Below are 18871 nucleotides of genomic sequence, written 5' to 3'. Positions count from 1 at the left end.
AGGGGTTGTTATAAAGACCAAATGAGATGCAAAAAGCTTTGCAAACCTCTTTGTAAAGGCTCGGGCCCCTTTGCAAGAGGAAGAGGATGAGGTGACTGTCCTTTATCACAGAGGGAACTCTGGAAACCTAAATATCCCCTTAATTCAGAGACTTGGGATGAATGGAGAAGTTACCAACACCTTCCTTATGGAGGGACAGGGCCCAGCTTAAACAGACCATGAAGGCAAACACAGAAGAACAAAGGAGCAGCCACAGGCTGTGGGAAGGCCAGCCGAGAACCATAAATGGACACGGAAGGAAAACGTCCTGGAGCTGGAAGACATGTGGGCCAAACCCCTCATTTTTACAGATAAGGAAACTGAGCTCTCCCAAGGGAAAGAAGTCACTGGCCTAAAATCACCCAGAGTTGGAACTAAAACCCACCTACCTGAGCTTTCGAGCTGATGCCTCATGAAGACCAGCTGAGGCAAGCCAGGGGTAGCATCTCCAAACCTTTAACTGATATTTTCCAGTTATTGTTATTATTATTGCCTGAAGGGACCAGGGATGTTTAGCCTAGAAAATGGAAGTCTGCATGGGGGGATGGGCCAGTAGCCGACATCAGATGCTCAAGGATCTCTGCAGAAGAGGGACCAGACTTTCTGTGCTGTTTTCACAGGTCAAAGCCAGGACCAGTGAATAGATGGAAGCTGCAAAGAGGCGATTTCAGGTGGATGTGACAAGACCCTCCCAATCAGAGCTGTTCCGCAGCCAAAGCCCGATGGGTTGCCTGGGGAGACAGCTGATGGGCTCTCCCTCCTTTGTACTCTGCAGGCAGAAGCCAGATGGAGGCTTGTTGGGTCTGTTGTATCATGCCTTGGGCGAGCTGGGCCTGTGACATCCCTTCTAACCTGGTGAGTCTGGGATCTCCCAATACCCCGAGTCACAATGCCTCCAAAGCCACAATGACCTTCCCAAACCACACAGACCAGAACCAACAGCCAGAACCAGGTCGCTGATCGCCAAGATGGTGGCCAGAAGCCCACAGTGGTGAAGGAGGAGGAAAAAGAAAAAAATGGTGGCAGTCAAGAAAGAACAATAGCAACAAGGTGGGCCCTGAAGGACAATAACCATCTGACTTCTTGTAAACAAATAAGCTAAGGAAAAGGAAAAACAAAGGCTGATCTGGTGAAACTCTGTAGCTCTAAAAATGAGAATCTGGTTTTCCTGAGGGGTTGCTTTCCTTCCCCTCTAACTGACATGGTTTCTCTCAATAGGGAAAAAAACAAGACGGGGCTTCAGATCTCTGTGGTTCAAGAAGTGACGGTGACCTCCCTGCCGAGATGAAAGCAAGGATGCTGCTTCTGGTGGAGCTCCAAGGACACCCAGGATCGAGATGAACATGGGTGATGACCTCCTTCGTGTGGCCCAAAAGGTCCCCTCTGCGCCACCCTGGGGAGCCTCTGATTCTGCTCTCCCTCAGACCGTTGGAGTGTGTTGGAGTTCATCTCCATTTACTGTGCTGGTGGAACGTGGAGCCATTAAATCGTGTAAACCGCCTGTTGGGGATATAAATAAGGCTTCCCCCAGGTCGACCCCAAGCTCATAGCTACTGTTCCCTTCTATTTTCCTGTTGGCTGGAAGGCAGGGTTAGGTTTAATATAGTATGTCCCAGCAGAGATTTGTCAGTCAGTTTACGGACGGCTTCCTCCAAGAACCTGACTTGAGAGTTTCCACTGGACAGTCTCTGAGGGCCTTCCCAGCATGACAATTCTATTCTTCTAGGGTTAGAGGCTTTATTGGATGAACTGGCTGAGAAGGTAATCACATCCTTGGAAAAGCCTTATAAAGAGTTTTATGGGGTCGAGGGCATAGAGAATGGAAAAATGAAACATCGCACAACAAACCACTGCCAAGCTGCTGAGTTTCACTGAATTAATATGATCAGATTTAGGGAGGGAATCACAGAAGCCCTGGAAGGAAGCTCAGAGGCCACCTACTCTGATCCCCTTATTTTACAGAGGAGGAAATCTAGTCTCAGAATAAGTGAAATAGTGTGACCAAGGTCACATAGGTAAGTGGCAGAGCTGAGATTCCAGCCCAGGTCTTTCTGACTCCAGATCAAGCTCTCTCTCTTTATTGTGCCCCAGTGACCTGGGTGGCTTCCAAATCAAAGACAGCCAGAGAAATGAAGGGACATACCCAAGGTCACACAGGTAGCAAGAAGTGGAGTTGGGATTTTAATCCAAATTTCTCTTATTACAGATCCAATGTTTGTGTTTGGAGAAGCCCATGAGATTCTTAATTTTGGAATCTGATTTTCTAAAGTATTACAAAGGGGTTTTCCCCTTCCCTACTAACCAAATCTACCATTCCTTCTTGGTCTTGCATGACCTTGGGTCCTTGAAGGCTAGACCAGGGAATTCTGAGCTCTGGAAGGTCCCACCATAACATGGGGAGTCTGGACCTAAGTATCATTCTGTGGCTCCTTCCCTGTAGGACTGTGGGTACTGCTACCCTTCCAGTTTGGGTCCTCAGCCATACCAAGTTGGGACTGGAAATGATGGCCTCGGAAGTCCCACCCGGCTCAAAGTCACATGAGCCAGTGGAAGGTGCTGTGCAGAGAAAACACCAGCACAAGGGTCATTCTCACTTATCCCAAGCTATGACAAGGCTGCGGCTATTGTTTGTCCTTCCTTCTCAGAGACGGCTAATGACATCAGCAAGGAAATGTTCTGACTTGCAAGTGAATTGGATTTAAGTGAGGTAGAGCAGTGCAGAGACATCAGCCTCACTGTCTCCTCCAGAATCATCAGGGTCCAGTGGCAAGACACAGGTCAGGACACCCGGCGATGGCCGACACAGCAATGATAGAGGGTGTTTGGAAGCAACAAGTCTCAGTAAATGCTTATTGGTTTGGACTGGATCAGGTGTGTCCATCTGCTAAATGACACAAATGTTTCTATTATCCTTTTATGCATTTTTATTTCTGAATATATACATACTTACATATAGACTCACACACATCACACATTCTCTCACACGTACATAATACGATGACACATATGCATCACACATCGATATACATGTTCACACATGGACATTCACACACATCATACACACTCATTCATTCACATACCCACTCATGTACATTCACACACATTTACACACTTATTCACATACACAGATCCAAGTACATCATACACATTCACATACACCACACACTCTCACACACATTCACTCACATACACACCTGTTCATACACATTTACATACTCAATATACATATTCATACACATCAACCACATTCTCACACTTGTTCACAGACACATTCATATGTTCATATACATACACATTTTCACATTCACTCACATACACACACTGACACATACCTATTCACACATATTTTCACATTCACTCACATACACAGATTCACACACATTCTCACACTCATTCATATACACACACATTTTCACACTCAATATACAGATTCACACACACTACACACATTTGCGCATTCATTCACATACACACTCGCACAGTGACATACACACCTATTCACACATATTTTCATACTCACATACACAGATTCTCACACATTAACACAGATTCTCACACTCATTCACAAACTTGCTCTGACATTCATACACATGCACACACACATGTGCACATGCATATATACACACATACAGATGCGCACACACACAATATGCAAGCTATAAAGCAGACAGCTGAAATCAGTTTTCTGCACCCCTTTGATTAGGGCTCTTCCTGTGCTAGGGGCCTGAAGGGAAAAGAACTGAAAACAGCCATAAACAATGGGGGCTTTGAACTGGGGTCTGTTTCCGTGCCACGAGAGAGGAGTCGACCACATGGAGGCAGTAAATATTCCCGGTGAGGGTCAGCTGCGATTTTTAATGGTTCTGGACAAGGAGGAAGAAAGTGGGTGGGGGAGAAGGCAGGGCAGTCAGGGGGTTTGGGGCTCTCACTTGCAGGGGATGGATGTTTTTCCTTAATCTAGCTTTCCCTGGGTTTGCAGGCCGGAGAAGGGGAGTCTGAACTGAGTGCACGTGAGGTGGCCAAGCACATGAAGGCCTCTCCTCCACTCAGAGGGCACCGTGGGGGAGGACAGACACCTGGGAGGGCATGTCCTCTATCTCTGCCCAGGGGGAAGGGGCAGAGAGGGACAGACAAGGACCCCGGCATGGGAACACTGGGCATGGCCGCTCTGCTCCCAGGTGTGAAGGCAGGGGACTGGACTTCTGGACATTCTGCCCAGAAGTAAAGGCACATCCATGCATTAAGAACCTGGCTTGGAGAGTCACCCAGAAAAGTGCTAGGGACGGTGGCCATACTTCTTCCTGAATGAGCCAAGGCTGGGTGAATGTCTCAAGGACAGAAGATGGAGAAAGGTGACCCAAGTTCTTCTGTTTTCTCTACTCAGGGAATCTGGCCACCTGCTCTGAACAGCCAGGAGAGAAGGCAGAAGCTTCTGATGGAGGCCTGTGCTCTGGGGGCAAGGCACCAGGAAAAGAGGGAGAAGTCCTGAGTTCTAGTCCCAGCTCAGCCACAAGCCAGCTGTGCCAGCAGAGACAAGCCCTCACCCCTCTCTTTTCTAGACCATCCCACCAGCTCTGCCAACCTAAGAACCCGCCATTCTTCTCAGGACCACCAGCGGCTTTGGGAGCTGAATTTTCCAACCAGGATCCTACTAGCTTGAAGAAATTCCTGCCTTCTTCTTTAGAAGAAATTTAGGGGCTGAAAAGAATGACGGATATGAAGTCAGAGGACCTTGGTTCAAGTCCTAGCACCACCAGTCCCTACCAGTAGGACCTTGGATAAGTCACTTAACCTCCCTAGGCTTCCATTTCCTCCTCTGTAAAACACAGAGGCCGGTCCAAACGGCCAGACATTCCTGGGGTTCTAAGTGAGCTTCCTGAGTGAGGAGGCCCATGATGATCGTAAAAGAAGTAATCTAGGAAGAGAAACTGTAAAAACAAGAGAGAAGCACACAAGATACGTGGAAATGTTCTGATGATGCAGAGTCAGGTAAATAGAACCAAAGAGAGAGACACGGTTATGACCACGACAAGAACCCAACCAAAGCTGACACTGCAGCCACACTGACCAAGGCTGGCCCTGGACAAGAACCGAGAAAACGGACCCTGCATCCCTCTTTGCAGACGTGGGGGCCTGTGGGTGTGCAACACTGCATGCACTGCCAAACAGGCAAAATGTGCCAACTGCTTCCCAGCCCCCCTCCTCTCATTTCTTCAATCATGACAAGGGGTCACTTGATGGATAAGGGGAAAGGGAGGGATACAGAAAGGAATGGGACATAACAACAAAAGCTAGCAATGAAAGTTGGACTTTTAAAAAAAGTAAATATTAAGAGACACAGGCGGCTTGGTGCAGCGAGCACAGAGCTGGCCCCAAAGCCAGGGAGGGCTGTGCGACCCCCCACAGAGACTCAGCCTCTCAGGGCTCTGGGCTGCTTCTGCCCTGCTGAGAAGGGGCTGACCCACACTGGGGGAGGGAGTCTCCTCTCCTGGAAGTTCCCTTTACCAGTGAGACCACAAAGCCAGTGCCTGCCGCTTTTGGGTGGTTTGCCCTACCTCAGTGAATAGACTGGGCAGCTAGGGGGTACAGGGATTAAAAGGCTGGACGTGGAATCAGGAAGAGCTGAGTTCAAACCCTGCCTTAGACACTGGCTAGCTCAGTGGCCCTGGGCAAGTCACTTAATCTCTGCTTGCCTCAGTTTCCTCATCTGTAAAATGGAAGGTAATAATAGCACCTACCTCCCGGGGCTGCTGGAACAATAAAATGAGATGACATTTGTAAAGTGCTTTGTAAAACTCAAAAATAATCAATAATATATCAAATCACATAATTAATATATGTGTGTTTGTATATGAAGATAAACAAATGTTAGCTATTAGCTAGAAAGACTTGAGTTCAAATCCTGCCTCTCTGTGACCATGGGCAAGTCACTAACTTTGCTGGACCTCAGTTTCTCCCTCTGTAAAATGAGACTATGTGAGGACTGGTGGAAGCTTCGATTGGATGACCCACATAGGTGCCTCCCAAACATAACTACTGGTGACTCTCTGTTTTTCTCCACTCACTTTTTCTGCAAAATCCTTTTCTTCTTAATGAGCAGACATTTCGCATGGGCCCTGGGGTGCACAACACTGGGCAATGAGGACAAAGAGAAGAGAACTCTCGTCTGGAGGGCTTTGCCTCCTCGTGAGAAGATGAAGAGACAAGCTGCTGGTCTGGAATCTCCGACCGTCAGCTAAGATGAAGAGGAAGGTCACCCAGAGTCACTTGAAGGCTCTCATGGGTCTGGCAGAGGAGCTGACGGTGGCCCGAGGGGAAGGGCTTGGCTAGAGTCACAGAGACCGGTGAGGAGGAGGACAGGCAGCAGCCCAAATGCCCCCGGTGAGCCAGGCCAGCCTCCATCCCTCGGCGGCTCCTGAGCATCTGCCTGGGAGCCTTGAAAGGGATGGCCTTTTACCACGTTTGGGCTGCTCCCCACAACTTCTCAGGAGACGCGGCCCCAGGCTCCCAGCAAAGGCTTAAGACTTCATTTCCTCTTGTTACTGTCACCTGGAGTCTTCATCAATCATAGGCAATTTTTTTTTGCCAGAACAAATTATAACATGATGAAAAGAAAAATACAGGGAAAGAGGGAGCCGTGGACAGATTTTTTTAATTCTTTATGCTGGTAGACTTTCAGATGGATATTGGCCTTCCTCTCTGTCATCTAGCAAGAACATCTCCAGATGCTGCTGCAGAAGCACCAGAAACCCTCAGTTTGGGGAAAACTGTCATGGCACCATGGCCAGCATGACAATCTATGAGCATGTCTTGGCTGGAGCCTCTCCCTGCTGCTGCACCCATCCAGCCTGGTCCAGCCCTCCTGGGTCTCCATCCCCCTTCCCCTGCCCTGCGCTGGGCCCAGGGGAAGCCCCTTAGAATTCCTGGCTTCCTTCCAGCACCACCTTCACAAGAGGCTTTTCACAGCCCTGTTCTCCCCACCCCAGAAGCCAAGGCCTTCTAACGTGACTCTGGGCCCACTCTGGACAGACTGATATGAGCAGGCATAGTAGGTGCTTTTAGAATGTAAGCCTCTTGAGGGCAGGGGCTATTTCAATCTGTCTTTGGATCACAAATGGTGCATAGTAGGTCCTTAACAGATATTCCTTCATTGTTAAACTGCCCTTCATATTAAACCTCTGTGCTCCTCTCAGAAATCACGTGTATATGTGTGTGGATATATGTGATACTGGACATACAAAGATATGTGTGTACATGTGTGTATGTACACATACACATCCATACAGACACCCACACACGTGCATGTGCACATACACACACACACAGACACATCTTGTATTTCATTTTTATGGACGTATTTTTCCCTACCTTCCAGGAGAATGGAAACGCCTGGAGGGCAGGGACCAATTCCCCCCAGCACAATGCCTGGTTCATAGTGGATACTTAATCACCACTGAGCTGAGAAGAGACTCAGAGAGTGGGGCTATCAGGGAGGGAGGGAATGCCATGGGGGAAGGAGACTGTACCTGTATAAGTCTCTTGCTACATCATCTTCACTGGATGCAAATCCTCGGGCACCATCGGTGAAGCTTAAGCCAGTGCCAGCCTAAGGGAAATACAGAAGCATAAATGCTGAGAAGCAAACACTGAAAGGTGCTTCAGTGCTGGGTCCTCTCTGGAAAGAGCAGAGGAGCCCCAGACCAAAGACTTCAAGTACCAAGTGATGGGAGGAGGGGAGAAAGAAGAGGAGGAGAAGGAGAGGGAGGGGGGAGAGAGAGACAGAGAGAGGGAGAGAGACAGAGAGAGAGAGAGAGAGACAGAAAGACAGAGATAGAGAGAGAGAGAGAGACAGAGAGACACGGAGAGAGATAGAGACAGAGACAGAGAGTATGTATGTTTAAGGTATTTTATGACTTATATGCATTTTACCTGCTTGTATCATTCAATTCTCAAAATAAGACAAAAACGTAAGGGCTGAAAACATGATTTTGGACCTGAGGCCTGTGATATCATTCCAATAAGGAACTTTGTGTGCCCAGACATATGAGCCCCTTCTCTGCCCCTATATCCTTTGAATGGGGCCCAGGTCCCAAGTGACTAGTCCAGGGTCATACAGCCAGGGGCACCAGGGGAGGGGTGATCCCCGGCCTCCATGACTCTGTGGCCAGCTCACTAACCACACTACAACCCTACCTCTCCCAAGGGTTGCTCTTTCTACATAACAGAGGCAGCAGCTGACACCCCATGAGATGAGCTGCCTGGTCCTCTGGCACATGGCTCATCCAGGGCAGGGCTGGGCTCAGACCCCAAATTCATGCTTCCAACTCTGCATAAAGTCTCTATTTTGATGTTTGACCTTTTCCTTGGTCTTTAAGCTCCTGGGGAAGGGGGTGGGTGGAATCTGGTCTCCTTTTGCCTCTGAATCTCCAATACTGGTCACAGCATCCTGGCACACAGTAGGTGCTTAATTTTGATTGATAAGGGGAGACCAACAAGGAGGAAGCTTACTGGAAGTGAATGAGCCCTTTCTCCTGGATGATAAAATTTGGTGGACAGACATAAACCAAGAAGAGAGGCCACAAGGCAGTCTAGGAAACAGGAGTTCAAATACTACCTCTGACATGTCCTAGCTGTGTGACCCTGGGCAAGTCACTTCAATGGCCAGAGAAGTGACCAAAGAGTTGCTGGTCTGTATCAGTGATCACAGTGTCCGCACGGGGAGTGCTCTCAGGTAGAGACTCAAGAATACAGAAAGTAGAGAGAGGATTCGGGACAATTATCAAAGGAAAAAATTGAATTGCAAGCAAATTTACAAGTAAAAGAATTTATAAATAAAAGAGTTTTAAGGAAAGAAAAGGCTGGGGAACTTGATCTTGTCATTTTAAGGGTTAACTACTCACTGGGCTGTCGATGTACAGCATGGAAAATTTTGCAGTCCATGGAAAATCTCGCACTCAAACTATTAAAAACACAATGGTAGCTCAAGCTATCACATAAGTAACCAGACCCACACAAACCCTAAAATGTGCTATAAGGAGACACCAACTGTACTGTGTCCCTGGGTCTGAGGTAATGTGCCAGTTAAATTTAACGAAGTCATGACAAAAGTATTCTGCCCCCTTCTAAATGTCTTTTCTGAGTATTTCCCCCTCAATTTTGTTGCAGTAACAATAATTATTTACATAGGTCACCATCACAGGGGGCAGTTAAGTGGCATTGTGAATAGAGTGCCATTTCACCTTCCTGACTCAGTACTCTATTCCCCGTGCCACTTCACTGCCTGTTCCCATTTTACAGATGAGGAAAAGTGAGACAGAGGTTAAGTGACTGGCCTAGGGTCACCCAGCTAGTAAACATCTGGACCTAATTTGAACTCGGGTCTTACTGACTCTGGACCCACTGCTCTGTGCATTCAGTTGCCCCTAACTTAATGAGTATATGGAAATATCTCAGAGTTGTTTTAGTTCATCTTTCTTTGACTCTTAGTGTGAGCCTGGCCACTGCTGAATTTTTTTTTCTCTTTGAGAACCAATTGCTCAATACCCTTTAACTACTTCTATTTTGGAAATTGATTTTATTCCCATAAATTTGTGCCAATTCCTTACAGACTTTGGAGGCCAGATTTTTTTTTTAATCAGGCAGGTTTATTGCAAAACAAAGACACTTTCCCAGTCTCATTCTTCCCTTTTAATTCTGGATGCATTGCTTTTTGTTGTGCAAAAGTTCTCATTCTTCCATGGCCAGATGGATTTTCTGGGCCACCAGAGAATTTTTTGCCTTTCCACAACCGCAACAAAAATCTTGAGTCTTGTCTGAATGCAAAGAACAAGTTTAAGAGCAGAAATTCCCCAATCAGAGGGAGCCATTGGGGGAACACTCTGTTTGTATAACCATGAAATGCTAAGCTGTCTCTAGAGGTTTTCTGTTCCCTCTGAGCTGTCTCTGGAGATCCAGAAGGCAGAGGAGGCACAACGCTTACCTGTAAGGTTCTTGTTCACAACATAGGGTCCATGTTCAACAAACAGTCCATACATGGAGGATCCCCCTGGTCCCCCCTGGAGCCAGAGCACAATTGGGGCATCGTTGGGATTTTCCTGTAGCATGGGAGAGAGTCACAGACAGGGATCACATGAATTATCCCACTAGGTGGATAAAAGAATCCTCTAATTTTAAGAATTGGAAGGAACCGCAAAGGTCATGTAATTGCACCTCCTAAGTCAACCTTGTTCCGTCAAGCCATCTTCATAATGGAGGATGATGAAGCTTTACCTAAGACAGAATGCCTGATGAATTAAGTGTCCATTGCATGTCCTACATGTTATCTACACGTCCCTCACTCACACCGATACTACTCAGCATGGTGGAGACTTGATGCCTCCAGTGGAATCCAAGCATGGCCCTGGGGGAAAGGACCAGCCAGGGAGGTGGTTACTGTTCTGTGTTTTCTGGGCAGAGATACTGGGCCTAGGTTCGTGTTTTGCTTCTGTCAACACTGCCTGTTGTGACTACGGGCAAAGTCACTCAAGGTCCCTGAGCCTTGGTTTCCTCATCTGTAAATGAGGGAGTAAGGCTAGATAGAGGTCCTTACAGATACAAACCTATGGTCCCACCATGCCAGCAAGTTGAAGACCAACCTGGGCATGGACTTTGTCTGAAGACCAGCTGAGGTAAGATCAGAGAGACTCATCCCCAATTAGCCACAAGGGGAGGAATTACTTCAACCACAATTCTCTAAGATAAGACCTCAGGGGAAGAGAAATGAAAGGTCTACAGATGGGAGGAGAATCCACATTAAAGGATTCACAGATCCTTTAAGTATGAGCTCATCTATCAGACTTATAATTCATTCCCTCACTCACTCACTCATTCATTCATTTATTCATTCATTCATTCACTCTCCTGGAGACCCTACAACCAGCTGATGAACTGGGCTCAAATTCCACCTTTGCTGCTTGCTACCTGTGTAAGCTTGGGCTTGTCTCAGGTCATCCTTGGGCCTCAGTTCCTTCTCTGTAAAATGAGACTAGAAGGGCCTCTGAGGTCCCTTCTGGCCCTAGATCTAAGAATCCCATGTGAAATCATTCAACCTCCCTGGATCTCAGTTTCCCTCTCTGTAAAATGAGGTCCCTAAAGGCCCTTCCAGCTCTAAAGCTCTGCCTTGCCCAGGGTCACCTCCCTAACATATCTGAGCGTATATTTGAATCCAGCTAGCTGTTCCTGACTCCAGATCCAGGCCTCTCTCCAGTGGGGCAGGCCGCCTTTGAAGGTCACCCTCTCTCCATTCCCCACCCTAGGCTGACCTCCTCTCTGCTGTGCCATCTCATGGCCTGGAACAATGTAACACAGGACCCAGCAGCCTTTCTGGGGCTGCTTGACCCCAAAGGGCACACTAGAAAGCCAGAGAACACGCCACATCTTTGTTACGTAACTTCTAAAAGGGGAGTTGAATTCCTGGGATGTTTAAATGGGAAAGGTTCAGCCTCAGCTAACCTGCATCCTCTAAAGCATGTCCTTGAAGGGAAGGTGAGGCAGACTTCGCCACCCACAGGAGTCTGTGCTTCCAGAAAACCCAAGTCACGCCTGCCCCAAACAGCCTCTAAGGTTCCCTTAGACAGAAGGAGAGGCAGAAAGTCTACTGGGAAAAATACATTTTTACACTCTCTGTTTAAATAATCTGAGAGTTATTTACATCAAGATAAGGAAACCTGGAGACTTTTTTCTTTTTTTGATGTAATGTTTTCAGAGTCCCTCAGAAGCAATTACCCACTCACTCTTGGGGCCATGTGTTTTCCGCATTCCAATCTGAGGACCGGGCCTTCTTCCTCCCTTCCTTTTTTAGCAAAGACAGAAAGAGGATAAAGTTGAAGGCACCTTTGGAAACAGGTCTCTACATAAAGGTCAGACCAGCAAGCAAACCAAACACTGAATGTTTGCCCAGTGATGGATATTCCAATCACAGATTTGAAGCTGGAAGGGCCCTGGGAGATCTCACTGAGTCTGGGGGAGGGGACAAATCACATTGGGTCAGTGAGAACTGAGAATCTGAACCCAGATCCTCTGACTTTAAAGCAGACCTCCTTCCATGGCACTACGCTGCCTTGACTCAATTACTTAAAGTGTTATAAAATTAGAGAAACCACATTAAAGATATTTTTTGAATTGCTATTATTCACACTAACCATGAAGCTGGAGGAAAGGAATGAGGTGTGTTTATCAACACAGAAGTCACTGCTGGGTTCAAATCTTGAGTCTCCCATTTATACCTAGTGTCCTTGGGCAGATGACCTTAATGTCCTCCGGTCAGCAGTTTACTTAATTGTAACATAAGGAGGTTGAGCAGATGACCTCTGAGGGCCCTCCCAGCTCCAAGCCTAGGATACTGGGATCCTCAGTTTATCATCTGTAAAATGAGGGGGCTACATCACCTTAAAGGTCCCTTCTAAGATTGAGCCTGCAGGACGATGAAAAGGGGGCTGGACCTGGAGCTAAGGACTCCGGCTTGAATTCTGGCCCTTGAGCAAGAACTTGCAGTTCCCTGGGCCTCGGTTTCCTCATGTGAAAAGTGAGGAGCTGGACTGGATGGCCACTGGGCTCTCTTCTCTCTCCGACAATTTTACAGAAACCCCCAGCTGAGGCCGCTGCAGCAGAAACGGTCAGGCTGCAGACAGGGAAAAGGCCTTTTGGACCTTCCTACAGTAGGGGATTCTTGCAATAACAGGAAACGGCCAGCGGATCGAGGCGGGTCTGGGATTCTGCAGAGCAAAGGCTCCCGGGTGGTGGAACCTGGGAGGCCCAGGCTGAGCTCAGGGTGGGATCTGGGACCGTCTCAGCTCTTCTGGTGACCTCTGGTGGCCAGCTCACAAACCGGACACTCCTGGAGCGCTCCGGCCCCTAGCCCTCCGAGGAAGGAGCAGTGGGTCCTAGTAAAACGAACTGTGTTTACTTAGTAAGTAACCGCCTGAGGACGAGATTTCACGACTTCCTCCGGAGAAGACTCTTCAGGTCGTGTTCAGTTGGGAGGTTCTTTCTCAGGTCCAACTAAATCCCTTCTTGCTGTAATTTAAGCACTTTTCTTCCAAAATGGACCTCCAGAACCCAGGTTCAGCCACCCAGCTAGGGCTTCTGGGTCACACATCCAACCTCTTTCTTGGTTTGAGAACCAAACTCAGTGCCAAAGTCAAAGTGTTAAATCGACCCTTCAGATGAGTATCAGTGGAGAAACCTCACCCTTCCATTCACTAGTCAGTCAATAAGCATTTATTAATCACCTACAATATACTGTGCTACTCATGCCCCAGACTTCCCAAACCAAAACACCCAATGCCAGGGCTACCACTTTCCTCTACCTTCTACCTACGGTAGAGGGAAGGGAGGGGAGGGGAGGGAAAAAGAGGGGAGAAGAGGGGAAGCGAAGACTAACCCCTAAGGGCAGAATCTCCCCTCTCCCCCCCAGGAGGCCCTGCCCACACTGTGCTTCCCACCTGAGCCAGCCCTCCCAGTACAAAGCCCAGGGACTCCTGGGTCCCTTTCTCCCACTTTCCCCCTCCTCGATCAAATGTCCTAGACATCATTCTCTCCATGCCTTGCTTCTACACCAGGTGCATGTAGCTGATCTGACCAGCTATGCTGGGTTTATTTCTGCTTTGTCTGTGTGATTTCAACAGTGTGAGGAGCCCCCAGGGAGAAAACTTCCTTCACCTTTAACAGAATTTATAGCATTTCCTAGTGTAAATATAGTAAATATAAATTCAATCCATCCTTGACTCAGCAGCCAAAGTGATTTTCTTTTCTTTTCAATTTTTTTTAAATTACAAGGCGTTTATTAAGCTCCTCCTATGAGTAGGGCACTGTGTGCTAGGCACTGGAAATGGAAAGACCAAAGTGAAACAATTCCTGCCCTCAAGGTGCTTACATTCTTTTTTTTTTTTTTTTTTGCTTTTTGGAGGGCAGTTGGGGTTAAGCGACTTGCCCAAGGCCACACGGCTAGTTTGTGTGTATGTGTGTGTGTTAAGTGTCTGAGGCCACATTTGAACTCAGGTCCTCCTGATTCCAGGGCGGGTGCTCTATTCACTAAGCCACTTAGCCTCCCCTATGGAGCTCACATTTTAATGAGGAAAAAGAACAGGTTTGAGGGGAATGGGGCCAGAGAAGAGAATAGTGGTCTGGGATGACACCAATGATTGTTCTAAAGTCTAGGTCTCCAGCACCCTCACATCATCTCCAGCAGCTCCCACCTTCAGGATGCAATAAAAAAAAATTCTATTTAAAATGTAAAGTTCTTCACAACACGGCCCCTTATAGTTTCCAGTTTTCCTACTCTGTGAAGAACCGCTATCAATATTGTACATATAGGACTTTTTTCTTTCTGTCATCTCTTTGAACTACAGGACTAATTGTTGTTCAATTGTGTCCAACCATGATCCCATGGATCATACTGTCCATGGAGTTTTCTTGGCAAAGATACTAGAGTGGTTTGCCATTTCCTTCTCCTGTGGATTAAGGCAGAAGTTAAGTGACTTGCCCAGGGTCATACATCTAGTAAGTGGATTTAATCTCAGGTCTTCCTGTCTCCGGGCCCAGTGCTCCATTAACTGGGCCACCTAGCTGCCTCCTTATAGATCTAGTAATGGATATTAATATTTTATTGATGTAAACCCTCCCAAATACAGTGAGTTTTAATGACAGTCTCTGGAGCCACAGCATTTTAAAAAGTCAAAAGTCCTTCTAATAGTGGGAATTTTGACACTGCAAATAGGCCTAGGAAAATATAAATAGAATTTTAAAATTTAGGCCAACCTTCTGGAGTGACCCCAACCTGCCCATCCAGATGGCTGTCTCTATGCCCAAGGTCCCCCCAAATGAGGAACACCACAGCCTGTGAGAAGATGTAGCCATAAACAGAAGGAACCCCAACCTCTAAGATGTCTATGCCACTTAGCCATAAGCTGGGAAAACCCATTAAAATGTTAATCAAGGCCTTATTTACATTTCTCTGTCTGGGTCTCGATCTGCTTTTCAGTGAGATGCTAGACTAAAATCAGCCAGGCCCACCAGCGAGCAAGCCTGTTTTTCCATTTTACAAGCATGTCTGAATGGATCTGGCTGAGCCGAAGTGCCCAGAACTAGACTGAGAGAGAATATCTCCCTTCAAACAAATGAAAGGCCTTGAGAATAAGCAGAAATCCAAATCTGTGACATGTTCATTCAGGTCCCCTGCTATGTGGCCCTTGGGACATCTGAGGGTCTGGAGACAGGACAAGGAATGTTATGGGCTAGGAGTGGAGAGTCCAGTCTGGCTAAAGAATCCCAGAGACTGGCAAGGGCAGAAATGTCCGAACCTAGGACAGGCTTCAGCCAGGTAGCGTAGGGCTTTAAAGTTATTCGGGAGAAAGATCTATTTTCTCCTAGACTCAGTAGGGAGCCACTGATGTTAGTAGAGTAGGGAAGTGACCCCATCAGATCTGCCCTTAAGGAAAACCACGTGCTTGCAGGAGAGGAGAAGCTTCCTTCCCTGACAGCACAAGGACCTTCATTTCTCCCATATGACCTATCTACACTTTCACCCATTCCCAAACCAAATTTATTTCTTTAAGAATTAAAAGTGTACAATGACTCCACATCCTGGAGGTCCTTGGTGTATGTTCTACTCACTAACTGTGGTCTGTCTTAGGAATCCCCCCACCCCCCAAATAGAAGCTCAGTCTTCTTCCTGCATCATGTTTCCTCTCCAGGACTGACCCACATCTTGCCTTCCCCCCTCCCAATAGCAGTATCAGACATTCTTATTAAAACAGTCCTTTCTGTGACAGGCTAAAACACCAACATTTCTGTCACCCGCAGGGATGCCTCCTCATCTCCCTTATTTCCACTTCTCCTCTGGACATCCTCCCTCAATCCCAAGGACTCCTATCCCCTTTTTAGCTCCTTCACTCAGTGGCTTTGTGATAGAACCCACAACACTCCGTGACAGCTGGAGGGGGGCTGACTTCCACAGCAGCACTGCAGCCACGTGTCAGGGCTCTCCTGGGACAGTCTAACAGGGCTGTCATCCAACAACAGCCAGAGTCCTTTTCAGCCATCTCTCCAATGGGCTTCATCTGCCTCCAAGGGTCTTCTATTGCTTTCAAAATGGGGCTCTGGTGTCTTATTTCCCCAGTGTTGGAATGAGAGGCTATTTCAACAGGATCCTCTCCGAGATCTTTCTAGAGGCAGGAAGAGGAGACCAAACTACCTGATCTCACTGGAGGAGCCTGGTGGGGGGTTCACTAAATGAAGCTATCTTGCTTATTGCTGTGGCTGGAAGTTTGCTGGGCTACCAGCAGAGGGAGCAGAGCTGAAACCTATGGCTTCACAAAGTCACATTCCAACCAAGAGAGCCAAGCAAAGGAAGGGCAGCTGGCATTTATAGAGCACTTTAGAGTTTGCATGGATGCATGGATGCATGCATGGATTGTTGGATGGATGGATGGATGGATGGATGGATGGATGGATGGATGGATGGGTGGATGGGTGGATGGAGGGATGGAGGGATGGAGGGAGGGAGGGAGGGAGGGATGGGTGGATGGATGGGTGGATGGGTGGATGGGTGGATGGGTGGATGGATGGATGGATGGATGGATGGGATGGATGGATGGATTATGTGAATGTTAAGACATCAATTAAATACTTACTATGTGCCAAACACTGCATTCATTATCTACCCTCTTTGATTTCATCACAACCTTGGAAGGCAGGTAGGTCAGGTATTACCTTTCTCATCTTACAGTTGAAAAATAAGTAGCTATGGTACCTACGTCTCACAATGGGTAAGAATTGGAGCTGAGATTCAAATTCAGGTCTTCCTAACTATAGTCAAGTATAATGCCTACCTCCTTCCCCATCAGATCGTTTCAACCTCTACCAGTTCTGACCTTAACCAGTAAGATTTACATAGGGAAGTTTTGTCTTTTTTTTTTTTTTTAATAAATGAATGCTTATTGCTGTGGCCTGTCTTGGACAGAGGAAGAGATAAGGAAATGTACCTCCTTTCTTTGGAAAGGTGAAGATTGAGGGATGCCAAAGTTGAAAGTCAGATTCCATCATAATGTCTAAGTGGAGAGGGTCTTAGAGGTCAGCTAGTTCAAGCCCCTCACTTACAAAGAAGGAAATTGAGACCTAGATCATGAAACAACCTTTCCAAGGTCACCCAGGAGGGGGAGGGGGAAGAGGAAGGAACAGGAGTCAAACCAGGGTCCTCTGACCCCTAATCTAGCTGGCTTTTTTGACAAATCTCACTATTTCTGAGCTGCTTGGTTTTCCTCAAATGTTTGTTGTGTTACAAAGCCAGGCTTGATGGGTAGTGATAAGAGATGGGAGGGGGTGGTCAGGAGTGGGGTGGCAGGGAAAATATACCTGGAAATAACTGTGGGACTAACAAACAAACAAATCCATAAAACTTTTAAAAATAAAAGTAAGTTTTCATTATCCTGTTTGCTGCCCTTCTTTATAAAGAGGAAAGAACTATTTGTTTGGTTGTGTTTTGTTTCGTGTTTTTTTCTGGGGGAGGGAAATTCTGTGACTTACTTTCTGATTCTTTGAAGCTGTGTTTGGGTGAATATTGCTACCTTCTTCCTGCTTCCCTCTTTCTCATATCCTTGAGGTTCTAAAAATTCCACGAGGGAAACAGTGTGTCGATGTCTGGTTTCCAGAGACAAGGGCCTTCAGCCTGGCTGATTCCTTGTGACCACTGGTAGGGATGAGTGCCCCATGGAATGTCTAGAGTCCCAGCCAGGCTTTAACCCTTTGCTGGTTTCTTTCATTCTGCTCAGGTCACCTCAAGTCTATGAACTATCTCTGGAGAAAAAGAAGCAAGTTTTGATTGTCCCTGCTGTCAGGTGTCTTAAGACATCTGCACTTTGAGGGTTTTATTGAGTACTTATTGTTCAGTCGGTCAATTGTGACCAACTCTTTGTGACCCTGTGGGCCACAGCATGCCAATATTGCCTACTGGGTTTTCTTGGTAGAGTTATTGGAATTGGTTGCTATTTCCTTCTCCAGTACATTTTACAAATAAGGAAACTGAGGCAAACGGTGAATTGGTGTTCCTAAGGTCACACAGCTAGAAAGAATCTGGAGGATTTGAACTCAGGTCTTTTTGACTCTGGGACCAACACTTTATTCACTACACCACCTACTAGGATGATAGAGTAACCTTGGACCCATAAGATTATAGCCTTGGACCTGGTAGAGAAGTGAGAACTTATCCAAGTCAACCTTCTCATCTCATAAATGGGTAAAGCGAGGCCCAGAGAGATCATGTGATTTCCCCAAGGTTACACAGGTCCTTAGTGGCAGAGCCAGGACTTGAGCCCAGTTCCTTTGACTTGAAATCGTCCATCTTGCCACCCAAAGGGAACATTCTGCCCCTGCAGCCCTTTAGCAAGACTCTCCACCTACCTGAGCTGGGAAGAACCAGAAGAAAAGGTTGCTGTTATAGGTTTCATTCACAGTGAGGTAGCCAGAGTAACTCTTCATGTTGAATCCTGGGAATGGGCTGACCAAACTCAGCTGCTTTCCTTGAAAGAAAATGTGAACCCAGATTAGGAGGGGGAGGTTGGAACTTGAGTAGAGATGATTGTCTCTATTGGAACCAGAATCATAAAGTCACCAAATTTCAGAGTTAGTCACCTAGTCCAACCACCACCTGAAAGTAGATCTCCTCAACAACATGGCGGACAAGTGGTCATCCATCCAGGCTCTGCCCACAGACCTCCAGGAGGGGAAACTGAGGCAGCACTTCCTACTTTTGGACAGTTATCAATGTAAGGAAGATTCTTTTTTCCTCCCACCAACC

General features: G+C 47.1%; 1 protein-coding gene across 1 annotated transcript in view; it reads right to left on the bottom strand.

Moving 5' to 3' along the window:
• CPVL (carboxypeptidase vitellogenic like) overlaps positions 1 to 18871 on the bottom strand; it is a 95047-nt gene that overhangs the window by 51191 nt on the left and 24985 nt on the right. Inside the window, 4 exon segments of the mRNA XM_069088635.1 lie at positions 7566 to 7645; positions 8940 to 8998; positions 10019 to 10133; positions 18475 to 18593. Coding sequence (XP_068944736.1) covers positions 7566 to 7645; positions 8940 to 8998; positions 10019 to 10133; positions 18475 to 18593 — 373 coding nt within the window.

Source organism: Petaurus breviceps, unplaced genomic scaffold (assembly GCF_028583685.1).
Source record: "Petaurus breviceps papuanus isolate PSGF00001 unplaced genomic scaffold, PetGlider_PUasm1.0 185, whole genome shotgun sequence".
Taxonomy (NCBI): domain Eukaryota; kingdom Metazoa; phylum Chordata; class Mammalia; order Diprotodontia; family Petauridae; genus Petaurus; species Petaurus breviceps.
This window is presented reverse-complemented; position numbering and strand designations above follow the sequence as displayed.